The following is a 14,293-nucleotide window of genomic DNA, read 5'->3' as shown; positions in this document are numbered from 1 at the left end:
ATTTGCACATTCGTAGGTGTCTTCCTGTGCGTACACTTCTCTGAAAACTGACCCGTATAGCAATCTAGAGTGTTGTTATTTTGTTCGTGATAAGAAAATCATATTTACTTAATGGTTAACTGTTTAGAAAATTCAGCGATTTTATAGCATCTAACAGCCTTAGTGTCCTCAATATACTTTTGAGTCCTCTTCCCTAACCCTTTTCACATCATTTTTTACTATGATGTTGTTTAAGTATTTTCTCAGTGTTTATTATTATCATTCTTATTCTGTTGTTATTTTTTAGTATTTGGTAGTACTAGCTATACTTTGGCCCTAGATGTTGCCTTTTTTTAGAAATCAGGTAGCCGTATGGTGTTGTGATCATGGTGTGTAGAATCTGTAGTAGTTCCTAGGAACCATCTGCAAATGCTCAGCCCCTGCCTGTTCCTGCCCAGGAGCGGAGGAGAAAGTGTTAACCCTTTGCCTGCTTGATTGCAGGAGGAATGCCAGCTCCTGAGCAGGCCTCATTGGTGGAGGAGGGGCAACCACAGACCCGCCAGGAAGCTGCCCCCACTGGCCCAGGCATGGAACCCGAGACCACAGCCACCACTATTCTAGCTTCCGTGAAGGAGCAGGTACATCCTCTGATTTTAGACTTTGCAATTAATTATTTCTTCAATGCCTTTAAAAATTAATCTTTGGATGTGTTTTCAATTTGTCTAACGTCCTTGACGCCTTCACGTTTTCTAATTATAAGGTGTTTACATCCCTGAATACATTGGGATGACTGGCAGGTAGAGCCGCTCCAGGTGCCAGTCAGAATCGGAACATGCAGGATACTTGTGCGTCTGCAAGTAAGGACAATATCGGTGGTCATCGGTGTCTCTTGTCTCGCTCACCTTGCAGAGTGTGTGCATGCACGCCAAGCTTCATAAAGCGTGTTTCACATCACTGACTTTTCTGTCAGGACTCTGGCAACTTGAGGCCTGTGATATCCTTAGATCTGTTGAACGTTTTAACATAGGTATTACATAGGGTTGTCTCGGTGATTTTTGGATAAAAGGCTCTATTTGTTGTGTTTGTCTGAATCAGAGTATACTCATTTTGTGAGCTAATGTTCTAAAACTTGTCACACTGTGCCAGTTTGCTTAAATGTCCTGTTTATGTTGATTTTTTTAAAGGCACTTAATACTATTTATCCTTCAAACCCAAGTAGCCTTCTAAATTAGATTTTTATCTGGCGGGCTTAGAGAAATTGGGATTACTGGTTTTCATTGTTTAAGATTTAAAAGCTTAATAAGGTGAGTGTAGATGTAAAGCTCCAGGGAGACTTTTCTGCCCCCTCCCTCAGAAAACAAACAAGCAGACAAAAAGTATATGCCCTCCGTGAGGGCTATTTTGTTGGTGATAATCTAATAGTAAAATCCTCTTTTTAAATCTTATGATTAAGTGACTGGTCTTTTTTTCTCAAGAGATACAAGCTAGATGTTGAATATAGGCTGGAATTATTTTTTGAAAAATCAGTATCAGCAGCTCAAATGAGTAATGATGACAAAGAATGAAGGCATGTTGAAAACTTCATTATTTTACTGTTTGCTGTAACTTAAAGCTGAGTATTGTATGAAAGATTGCTCTAGAACTAGGAGATGTGTCTGCCATTAGAGCTGTACTTTCAAGAAAAAAATGATTTCACAACTTACCCTAGTAGCAAGCTGTCAAAATATTTTTTCATTCCTCACAGAAATTTGAAGTTTTTAAACATTTCACAAGCTAGGAATTTGAGAAGACACAAGAAAATTAGAGTCAGTACTGTTTCTGTTTTCCACTAAACTATAGATTATCTAAGCTTCTGTCACCTTTAGGGAGGAGAAAAGGACTCTTTCTTCATAGTTGTTGAGATTTGACCCAAGGAGCTATAAAATGAAAAGGCTCTGATTTATTTGCGGCTCTTAGCTTATACTGCGTTTTGGTGAAACACGATGGTAAATTTATCAAAATGCCCAGAACTAACTTCAAACCAGAAACTGTTCAGCAGGCATAGCAACAGGAACTTTTGTGTTTGTACCTTGGAACCAGATAACCCTGCATGTTGAAGAAAATTGGAAACCTATCATGATTTTTGCCCTGTAATTCCTTGACGGCCTCAGATGACTTCAAAATTTTATCTTTTGGCAAAGAATAGTATTCTGAATGGATGTTTTGTGGGAGAAAGCAAAAGGGGTTCTGGTTTCTCGAGGTAACCAAAAAAAAAATAGAGATATTTGTTAGAATTATCATATGTCTCCCACTTCATTTAGTTAGTGGGAAGAGTTACTCCTCTATTCTTCTTCTAAGAATTTGAGTCCATTAATATACATTTACAGTTTTCATTCTTAATTTCTTTTAAGATTGTCAGTGTTCATTACTCAGTGCTTTAATCATTCAACCCAAGACACCATATCTATCTCTTGTTCCAAGATGTTTGCCTGATTTTAAATAGCTAACTCTAGTTCCCATAGGATTTTTGTGGTACCAGGCAAGATACTCTAATTTCTCCATAGTAAAAATTTCTTAGACTTTCCTGAAATATGTCACTCGTTTTTGTCTGTCAGATGAGACAGAGCACAGAAAAGTTAGCTAGGAAAAAGAAAGTTAATTACTATTTACCTTATATATTTGATTTTAAAATACTAGTCAGAATATCAGTTCTTAGTTGCATTAGACTCAAATGATAGTTAATTTTAGATTATGTCCTTGGTCATGTTTTGTATCAAAAGAGCAGTATTCTTGGGTGGGATGTATAATTATAGGAGAAAGAAAAAAGGGTGCCTCATTTTCATAGCCATGAGGTGATAGGATCAGCTCCGCTGATCTCAAGGAACAGACCTTGTTTGGTGGCAGCCATCTCTCAGGAAGGGTGTTTCGTTCGGGTACAGAGACCCCTTTAGTGCAAGGGGGGATGTGGCTGGGTTCCCATCATGGCTCTACTACTTATTGTGTGATCTTGGGAAAATTATTAACCTCTCTGTGCCTCAGTTTCTCATCTATAAAATGAGGATAATAATAGTTATTGAAAACATTAAATTAACCTGTGCAAAATTTTTATACTGCCTGACTCTTAGTAAATGCTCATAGTAAAGGCTAATGTTACTATTATCATCATCTCTGCATAAGAAGAAAATGCCCTCCTTAAGAGAAGCTGGTGGTTTTACTTTTAAATATGTATCTATAGGGATTGAGTGACACTTCTTTCAGGACACTGATATGAAGACAAAAACTTTCTGAATATTGAGCCATGTTTATGTTGTGACAGTATTTACTTCTGCATGACATTAAACTTTCCAAACTTCACCATACTGGTCTCACCAGTTAAAACAGCTTTATGTATTTATTATAAGAAATGGAGCGTGTGAAAATAAATTTTATTAACATGCTGATGTAGTACAACCCCAAACATAACGTCAATGCACTTGGTTAAAGAAGTGGAAAGTAATGTATTTCAACATGCAACTGAATTTTGAGAGGAAGAGTCTGTGTTCCTCTTGTAAATTATATCCAAGCCACTAAAATACCTCACATGAATTCCCTCTGGGTAATTCATTGCAAGTAGTAGGGAAGGGAAGTGACCAGTAGCAGTCTTGTTAACAAATCATTAGTCTGTTAATATCTGAAATTGGATTTAGGATGTCATAGGAACAATGAAATCTTCCTCTACTGGGCCACACTTTCCCTAGGATCGTCCTGTGCCGGAAGCTGTTCCTTATTTCTTGACAAAATGCTGAGATTCATATTCTCTCTCTTTTATGAAGTGATGACCTTTCACATTGATGTCGGTCACATAGATGCATTATATGTGCAGTTATAGAAAAAGTCCTTGCTCTTTTGCAGATAGAAAGAAGGAACCTACTTCTGTTCAAGTGCTACCTCTTTCATGAAGCCCATCCTGAAGTCAACTCTCTCCTGATCTTCTTTAGCACTTTATACCACGGCTGTTACTCTTATCATATGCTCCTTTGGATGATACAATAAAAACCTACCTAAGGATAGAGCTGTGTTTTATATGTTGCTTCACACACATGTTACAGGCCACTCCTCGCCTGGGCCCTTGAATATACTAGAGCTGCAATAAATGATTGTTCAAGGAAGGAGTAGATAAATAATGCTGACTATCAGGTCACTTTGTCACCAACTGGCTGTTTTGTGAGGATAATGGAATCTGTTGCCACATTCATAGAAACATTACTAAGCAAGAGAATCTCACAGACAGCACTTAGAAAACTAGTTACCCAGCTGTACATTCTTGTCTTTAAGACAGTTTGAATTGCACTGTATCCTATTGATTTAGAAATTAAATCTGATCTCTGCATGGAGCAAACAAAAATTTTATTTCATATGGATGGTCAAATAATGGCATAGGTGTTTTGTAAATATGAAATAAATTTATATTCCATCTTCTATCTGTCCAACTTAGTTGAAAATTAAGTGTAGGGAAGGAAAGGATGTGGTTTATCTCGGTGATGTCACAAAATATCCACCGGCATCATGTATACCAGGTAATCACAAAAGAAATGCCTTTCAGGTAAGGATCGTACTTTAAGAGAAATAAAAAGCCCATGGGAATAACAAAGTAATGTGATCCTTGGACTCGAATGTAAAGTTACAGGAAGTATGTTGAACTTAAGCTACCAGTTGGTTGTTGGCTGTAATCAGGATCATCATTTGGCAGCTTCTACTGTTCAGCTCAACTCCTAATGAAAATCCAGGAGTCCAAGATGAATACAGATGTTGGAAACACATTTTTTTGTATCCTGATAGTTTTCAGGCTAACTTGAGAATAATCTAGTGCCTAGCTTAACATCTTGTAAAAGAAATATGGCCAAATGTGGTGCCCTCAGAGAGCCTTGCCTCCTCTTGTGAAAACCGTAGACTAAAGTGATTGATTCGTCCCTGAAATGGACAGCACGCCTTTGGATACAGAGGAATTTGGAATTTGATAAGACATTGACTTATCCAGAAATTCGCTGCCACCCCCTGCAACTTAGATGTGTCAGCGTGCTAACTTCACAGGCTCAAGGAAGCAGTGAGCCAAGGGCCCCGAGCAGGCTGCTACTGTCAATTGGGAAAGTATGTAGCAGTCTTATAATTAATAGAATGTCATCCTGGATTGTAGAAACACTCTAAAAGACCATATGGCCAATCCTGGATAGGGTTAAATACTTTTCATAGCTCTATAAAGGTGCCAAGTTGATTCGCATTCTATAAAATCACACATGTAATATTTATTACACTCTTTCCTCTTCTGTTGTAAAGTTTCTTGAATAATTGAGGCCCCTATTTGAACTTGGCCTTACTCCCTAGGTGCTCTAACTTCCATTGTTCTCCCACAAACCACACCCTCTTATTTTTGGTTTATGATTTAAGAAGTTTGGAATCCAGATTTAAGATTGAGGCCAATCCAGGTAGCATGAAATGGTAAGCAAAGAATAGATTTGGTAAAACTTCGCTAATTTTACTCTTACTCTGGTGAAGTCCTAAATTAGATACTGTGTGTAGTTCTTTTGTTACCTTTGATGAGTGAAAATTGCAATGTTCTTCACTTGTGAGGCTTTCAAAGAGAATACCACCTCTCAAGATAGTATCTGACTTTGTGAAAATTACAATTCTACCTTCAGTGTGTCCCTATTAGTTTAAGTGATATTTAAATATTACAGAGTGAAATGAGTCATTAGAGATCCTTAATTTTTGAAGATAAAAAAGGAAATTTGGAGCCCAACTGTGTCCTACTGATATTACTTCATTTTTACGTGGATATGTTAGCTTCAGTAATTACACACCCTTTCCTGTATGGCAGAATGCCCAGAACTGAACAGATTCCAGTACAATTATTTACTTTATTTCTCTGAAACCGAAACAGCTCAACTGTTGTACACCTGCCTTTGCAACTTCCTTTTATTTGGCCCCTAAGTTTATTTACAATGAAATAGTTCTCCCTGACACACCTCAACCACATGCAGAAGACAGAATTTTTACTTCAGCTGTAAACAAGCACAGTTTGTAGCTTAGCTAAAAGCACTGTACTGTAAGTACAATTCCTGACGCTTCACGTTTTTCCTTTTAGTAACTTAGTAATTTTTCCTCTTGGTAACTGAATTATCCTGGCAATTGTAATTATCGTGTAAGGCATAGGGAAGTCTTCTGTGCCTGAACTGCGTCATCAAACACAAGGTAAGATTGGATCTTTTCTTAGTGACTTCTGTGGGATCATCAAATTTCACAGCTTTACCTCTTTAATATTATGGAAATCAGGTTCAAAATGAGGTCAAGTGGTAGAGGTCCTGTGACAGTCTTTGACCTGGATTCAAGAATTCTTAACACTGATGCTTGGTTCTCGAGAGATCAGTCCTTTTAAGTTGCATGTGACATGGTCAAAATTTAACGTTTCTCTTCCATGTGTTAATGATGTGTAGCGTATCCCGCACTTCAAGTATCTCTGTGGTTAAACAATACAAAAGAGTATAGCCAACAGATTTATTCAGTATTTGAGTGTACAAAAAAAAAAAAAATAGTCCTTAGATTGCCAAGTTAGCCAACAACAAGCATGTACACTTTTACATCTGCTCATGTTTTCCAGTAGTCTGATGAATGATCAACTGGACTTGTGAGCACAGTTCCCAGGCTTACATGTCCCAGGCATACATTTTGAATAACTGAGTTTTTGTTCTGTTTGATTCCACTGGAGACATCTTTTTAGGTGTATTGACACCATAGGTGGTTTGTTTTATTTTACTTTGTTTTTCTTGAAGAGCTCTTAAATTCCAGGAATTTGAACAGATTCTGTCTGGCTCTTCACATATAGCTGAATTACACTTGCAGACATGATATGCATAGTAGGTGCCCCCAAAGTATTTATTGGGTATATGAACTAAGAATGTAAAAATGCTTACTATCCCACTGTAGTTGTTTTACACTTGCTTTTAACTAGATAAAAAAATATTGATTGAAAGCCTACTGTGAGCAAAGACTGCCCAGGAAAGAGTCGGGAGGGATGGTAAGGAGACCTATGAAGATGGTCTGTTTCATACAGTTTCTACCCTCAGAAGAATGCAGTCACAAACCTTATTGTATATTTTTATGTATGGTAATTGGCATATAATGAATATTCATTAATTGGAACCACAAAATCCAAGAATATATGTACTTTTGCCCCCTATTTTAGTTAAGCAGCCTATAGATACGTATTGTATTATGTCGGTTTTATGTAAATTTGTTAATTTAGGCATGATTAACTTTAATTTTTACCATTGAATTAGCTTTACCTTTGGTTAACATTTGAAAGCAATAGAATATTTTTCCTTTATTAACACTTAAAGTCAACCCCGACTTTGCATGTTTAAAACAATAATTTCCTTTTCAGTTGAATAACTCAGTTCACAATTCCTGTCCAGAGTTAAATTATGAATATATGGAATAATCTTTCCCCTGTACGTGCAAACTATATGCTACTGAACGTGAAATGAGTGACTGCTGATTGATGAGATTAAATGGGTGACAGGATTATTCAGCGTTGAATTCTCTACGCTGAATGATTGTTTTTCTTTTTAGAGTCACTTCTGGAGAGAAAAATACTTCAGAAACATACTTTTTCCCTCAGGAATAACCCTAAAGTTACTCCATAGCGATAGCGAAACAGGCTGTCTTCATGTTTGTGTTCTCAATTTCTAAATTGCCGTTTTTGTTACTTTTGCAGAAAGGGATCCATACGGTCTTACTGCATCTGTTTTTATTTTATGCGTGTATTCTTTCCAGAGTGATCGGATCTACTTGTACCTCAGCAAAGTAATTTAGGTTTTGATTATTTCATTTTAGGCGTTCCTAAGAAAAATTATTTAAAATGTAAAGTTCTTTTCAAGTAATGCAAAGATAAATCTTTGTCTTAGCTTATAGAATCTTGAGTTTTTATGCGCTGAAACCTTAATAATACAGGGATTGAAAATAATAGAAACACTCTGCAAGCAAATTGAAAGAACACATTATTGAAACATGAAGATAAATGCATGTTATAAAGTTAAATTCGATGTAAATCATATTTCAGATATGAAAATGGCTATCATAAATTGAAAGATAGTTTTCGTAGAATTGAAATCTCTTGCCTCTTGAAAGAAAATTTAATTTTCCTTTAAAAATTGGAGACCTAGTCATTTCAAACTTGTATTTTAATTTGTAGACCTTTACATATGAAAATTCCTATAAAACAGCACGACATCAGAAAAGTATTCATCATGTGGTATTATCTACTGTAATAGGCATATGTCTGATTCATAAGTTTTCCTAAAATCATTCCTAAAGTTTAAATCAAGATAAAAGTCCTCAGCCACTGCATATGGCCTTCTAATAAGCTATTCTGGGGGAATCAATTCTTACTATTTCCTCTATATTTAGCATCTCTGCATCTGTTATTCCTTTACAAATTGCATCAAAAGTTGAGATAAACCATCATTTCTCCCCTTTGCGAAATATTTTCATGACTTGTTTTATTAATAAAAGAGTAAACCTGTCTTGCCCAAGTCTAGAATAAATTGGCACCTCCTTTTTTTACTCATGGCCTTAGCTACCTCATATGTTTCTTGCTTAAAAGCGACAGTTGTTGGAAGGGGGCAAGCTTACTGGAGCTTTTCTCTTGCACCCATTTTCTCATTTGTTTCTTAATAAGGTGAATATTGTTTTTTCTGTAATGTAAACAGTGAACGGCAGGATCTTGATTTTTCTTTTAGTTAGCAAGGTATAATGAGAAAGTGAATTCTTACTAAATTATTCTGTGGAAAAATAGCGTAGTAATTGCTGCTGTTGGCATTATTCTCAGCTGATTGATTAGAAGATTTGATGGTCTGTAGGTAAGAATATGAAACTTATATTTGTATAGCTGTGGATACTGAACAGAATGCTCTCTCACTTAGTTTATTTGATCTGCACTATAGAATAGGGAAAACATTTTATTCATGCAAAATATTTTATGCATGCAAAACTTTTATTTGGTTGAATTTCTTTTTTAAATTTCGTAACCCTTGATAAAACTTCTTTTGAGTTCCCATTAAAAACCCTGAAGACACTCACCCTATTGTCAGAGTTGGAGAGGAGTTCTACTATAAGGACAATCGAACAGGATTGAGAAGAATGGTCAGTGGATTATCTATGCTAGGTCTTCCATTCTAAGGACAAAGACCCTACATTGCTTTTATTGGGCTTGCCAGCTTTTTGATACAACCAGATTGCTGTCTTTTCTCTCTCTACCACCACCACCACCACCACTACTACTACCAGAAGCAAATGAAAAATTTTAGAAAAGATTTTAATTAAAACCTTGAATTATGCATAGTTATTATTATTACCCCCATTTACAAATGGGAAAATGGAAACTCAGGAAAAGTTGGGTAAGTTGCCCACACTTACACAATTAATAAATAGGGCATCTGGTATTCATATCCAGGCAGTTACAGTCTAGAGATGCATACTAAACAGTTAAAATCTACAGTGGAGTCAAGAGAGAAAACTGGATACAGAAGAAAATCGAATCACTGATGTTGATAAGATTATTTGAGAAGTTATCTTGGAATATGGAGGAAAAGAACAAAAAGGATATGATAGATGTCACTAGACATGGAGGCCATAGAGAATAAATCTGCCATAAGCATTGTGGATGTTCCTGAGAAATATTTTAGAATAACTGGAGCATAAGCAATACTTAAATATAATTTTAAAACGGATTTTCTAAGCAGAAAATAAAGTCCTGAGTATATAAATTTGAAGGGGTCAGCGTATTAACAGGCATCACCTGTGGAAAAGAGACCTGTCTAGGAATAACTTTGACAAAATTTTGTATTTACAAAGATAATGGGGAAAAAGACTCTACAAGAATCCAGATTAAACAAGTAGTTTATCTGCAAAAGGTAAAATCAGACTGACATATAGCTATAGCTTGGTGTAGAGCATTGTGTTTAGAGTATTGAGGGGAAAAAAATGCTTATAGTCCAAGAGGTTTATACCCAGCTAAATTACCTTCCATGTGTGAAGAATGAAAAAGATGCTTTCAGACATTCAACTCATGTTGAATGTGTTGAACTCATGAATTGTGTTCTCTCTTGTACCCTGGTACCCTTCAGTAGTTGAAGATGTGTTCCCTTCAGAGAGTAATCAAATTTAAGACTCAAGGATGAGAAATTTATGGTATAAAGTAAGTAGTGCATCATCTCTTACTCAATTAAGATTCCAAACCAGGAATCAAGGGTTATTATGTGCTATCAATTAGATTTTGCAGTTCTTCTCCAGTGCTTTCCTGCTTCTCATGGTCCCCAATCTATATACTCCTTCAGGTAGTTCAGATGGATATGTTACTCTGGTGACTGTCCCTATTAGCCATTGGTACTATTCTGATTCACTCTTGATAATAGGAGGTAAACTGCTTACATATTTTAGATACTCCACAGCGAGAATGCCCAGTCAATGGTAGGGCATCATTTAGACATTTAGTGGCATTTTTCATTGTCCCAGCACTTAAGATGTTTTGCCACCTATAAACTTATATTGAATGTTTTGAGTCATGGTTTGTTGGCTTATTGGATTTGCACAGACAAAAAGAAAAAGAAAAAAAAAAAGAGACATCTTGGGCTTCCCTGGTGACGCAGTGGTTGAGAGTCCGCCTGCCGATGCAGGGAGCATGGGTTCGTTCGTGCCCCGGTCTGGGAAGATCCCACATGCCGCGGAGCGGCTGGGCCCGTGAGCCATGGCCGCTGAGCCTGCGCGTCCAGAGCCTGTGCTCCGCAACGGGAGAGGCCACAACAGTGAGAGGCCCGCATACCGCAAAAAAAAAAAACAAAAAAAACATCAGTTTGAGCTGGGAACAAATTCCTATACATGTTTTTATCTTTGTTGGATTTATGAGTGCTTTAATTGTGTTTAAAACATCCGTGTTGGTAGTATCATCTTAGTTATGTTAAGATATATATTCACTTAGAAAAGTCTTGTAAGGAAATTCCCAAAGGTATTCTGGACTATGAAGAATAGAACTGTGTCCTTAGCACAGGACAAGGTAAGCGACAGAAGTTTAGTAGGTACCTATCAAATGAGTGAATAAAGTGAATGAAATCTGTGCAGAGTAATTAGAAATGAGAAAGGAAAAACAGAGAAAAGAGGTATTTGACATTAACAGACAGTTGACAAAAGAAGGGATATAAATAACTAATGTACATATGAAATAATATTTTTAGCTCACTAGTAATTGCAGAAATACATATTAAAATAATGAGACTATATCTGCCTTTCATATTGGCAACAGTTAAAGATTAAAACGGTGTGAGCGTAGTGATGTTAGCGATTTCATGCAGTATTGGTGAGAGTAAATTGGCACAGCCATTTTGGAAACCACTTTGGTCCAATAATTCCAATTCTAGGTGTCCAGTCTAAGGAAATAGTAAATGTTAACACAAAAATATTAGTCATAGTGATGTTTATAGTATCTAAAAATTGGCAACAACTTGATTGTCCAATACAAGTAGAATGATTGCATAACAGTAGTACACAAATATGATGGGCTTTGCACAGCTTAAAAATCACGCTTCTAGGGCTTCCCTGGTGACGCAGTGGTTGAGAATCTGCCTGCCGATGCAGGGGACACGGGTTCGTGCCCAGGTCCGGGAAGATCCCACATGGCGCGGAACGTCTAGGCCCGTGATCCATGGCCGCTGAGCCTGCGCGTCCGGAGCCTGTGCTCCGCAACGGGAGAGGCCACAACAGTGAGAGGCCCGCGTACCACAAAATAAAAAAAAAAATCACACTTCTAAAGAATTTTTAATGACAGGAAAACTTAAGAGTACAAAGGAAAAAATAAGGCATCTAACCATATATGCACAAATTTGCTACAGAAATACACGCCTATTTGTGTGTGTGTGCACACATACACACAAACAAATGCATGTGCACTCATTAATAAAAACAAGAGACACTCCTAAATGTTGAGTAAGTATCTTCAGGCTTTCTCCCTTGTATTTTGCAAATTTCCTTACAAAAATCATGTCATGCTTAATAAAAATTCTAAAGCCATAAAGTAATGTGACTGAGGTTTTTGAAGTTTTCAAAAAGATAATAATAAAAGGTTACCATAGACTAAGGTTGACAGAGAAGGAAAGGAAAGAAGTGTATATAAGTTACAAGATGTGGAACATTTGTCAGATAACTCATGGTTGAAATGGAAAATTTAGCATGGCTGTGATGGCAGTCTTCGGATAGGGTATCACGGCACAGTGGTTAAGAGCAGGGGCTCCCATGACTACCCCTGGCTGTGCCGTGTGACTTCAGGTTACTTCAGATAGAGGCTTTCTGTGTCTTCATTTGTAAAGTGAGGATAATGGTTCCAATCTTACTGAAATAGTGAGTACTCAGTAAAGGTTCGCTGCAGTTGTTATCTCTGAGATGATATGTAGAAAGCTTGTGGAAGCATTACGTTCTAGCCCGGGGCCACTTAGGAAGGACCTGCATCCAAACTGAAGAATACTCAAAGGCAAGGGCCAAGGCTGAGACCTGGCCCACTGAAGGGGTTCCATCCAGAGGACCAGGCAGAGGTTATATGCCTTAGGGCCCTTATGGCGTAATGCCGATGAAGCTGGTGGGAGGAGCCAACATCTGTCTGGACCCATGGAGATATGGTTGGTGTCATCTTACAGTAATTCTGCAAATCCACCTCTTTTGCAGATATCTTTATGTAGTATATTCAGAAGTCTAGTTAAGAGATTCCTGAGATATATCTTTACCAGCTGCCTTGGAGGGCTTTTCTACAAAGTATCATTAAGTAAGAAAAGGAAGGTGCAGAGAAGTGTACCAAACCCCCATTTTTTTGGATTGCCCCACTGCAGGATATAAGCTGCAAGGATGCTTTCCACTATATTCCAGAGCTTAGAGTAGTGTCTGGTACTAATCAGCTCTCAGTACCTGTTGAAAATATATTTGTTGAAAATGTTTGTGTATCCATGGGAAATAAGTAGGGAACAAAACACAAACATACTAGTGCACATCAAACTCACATTCATTACCTAGGGATGGTGAGGGAGGAAGTAAGAAGCCCCTTCCCCCCAAAAACAGAGTAGGAGGGGGATATAGATCCAAAGTAAAAAAAATATAAAGTTTCCTCATGACATGTATATGAAAGTTTATAGCTGACCATTTTTTCCCTTCCATTAGAAAAATCAATTCTGCCCAAAAGTGATAGTCATAAGAGATTTGTTCAAAAATGGATGTTTGTGTCTGAAGTAAAACGGTGGTCCTTGCATCTTAACCAGGACCACACCACACTTGGGCTTCCTTTGCTTGTGCAGACGTCCACCTCTCCAACCCCACAGCCTAGTAACAGCAGACTGACTACTTCTCAAAATGATGTCACTCTTTTTGGGGGTGGGAGGCGAAGCATCTGTACTGATATGATTATATTTTCCAGCTTTTAAGTGCTTCCAGCAATATTTCATATTTCATTGAAAATGTAGCTTTAGTGAGTCATGTCTAAGCCTGAAGAAACACTGGTGCTTTTACAAAGAAGTTGAGTTTGTCACTGCTGTGATGGCGCATACCTCTAATCTATTCTTGCCTTCCATAACCTGGATGCAATCCAAACCCAGTTGTATCCACTCTGACTGATTTATTTGAACTGGCAGAGCTTACATCGGTAGACTCTAAGTGTTCCCTTATGATATATTCCTACACAGAAGAAAGTAAATGTTGTAATTAGGACTGTCTTATTTTATGACTAGAACTATGCAAAAAATATGGGGCCATTTCCAATACAATACTTGTATCTGGAAAATAACCTCCCAGCTTCAAAATCCTTTATCCCAGGCGGACTAGAAGTGCACAACAAAATAGAGTAGATTGACCACAAAGTATTGCAAAGTACAAGATCCCATTTGTATTCTGTGACTGTTTTAGCTAGCATTTTGACTACCCGAAATAGGTTTTTAAACATCTTGAGAAAACCATGTTCCCAAGTACAGGTTTTGATTCCCGTAGCAGATTAGTACTGGCAAGTTGGAAGGTCAAGCACCTTTATAGCTCAGAAAAATGTCAAATGGCCACCTGAGAGCCAGGCGGGGAAGGATGAGGACGCCAACCAGGAGAACTGAGTCAAAGAAGCCCAGCTCTCTCCCTTTCCCTTCGGCTGGATGCTCTGGAGGGCGCTGCTGGGCAGGCCAGTCGTGATCAGCCCTTCAGCCAGGGCATCCTCACAGCCAGCCAACCAGCCAGCCCCTGGGACCCTCTAGAAGAGGCACACAGAGCCCTGGGGGGGGGGGGGGGG

At 37.8% G+C, this 14,293-nt stretch overlaps 1 protein-coding gene across 10 annotated transcripts in view; it reads left to right on the top strand.

The window, feature by feature from the left end:
* The window catches only part of PKP4 (plakophilin 4), a 251,819-nt gene that overhangs the window by 82,008 nt on the left and 155,518 nt on the right, over positions 1-14,293 (top strand). For 8 of the 10 annotated variants that reach the window (XM_024735926.1, XM_024735928.1, XM_024735930.1 and 5 more), the window contains exon 2: positions 481-617. The exons of 1 other annotated variant lie outside the window; for it this stretch is intronic. In XM_024735926.1, coding sequence (XP_024591694.1) covers positions 486-617 — 132 coding nt within the window. In that variant the 5' untranslated portion in view covers positions 481-485. Of the gene's footprint in view, positions 1-480; positions 618-14,293 lie in introns of those variants that run through there. One more of the 10 variants, XM_024735934.1, reaches the window with a different exon arrangement.

Source organism: Neophocaena asiaeorientalis, unplaced genomic scaffold (assembly GCF_003031525.2).
Source record: "Neophocaena asiaeorientalis asiaeorientalis breed wild unplaced genomic scaffold, Neophocaena_asiaeorientalis_V1.1 scaffold72, whole genome shotgun sequence".
NCBI classification, from domain to species: Eukaryota; Metazoa; Chordata; class Mammalia; order Artiodactyla; family Phocoenidae; genus Neophocaena; species Neophocaena asiaeorientalis.
Note: the sequence above shows the minus strand (reverse complement) of the source record. Positions and strands in the feature narration are given on the sequence as shown.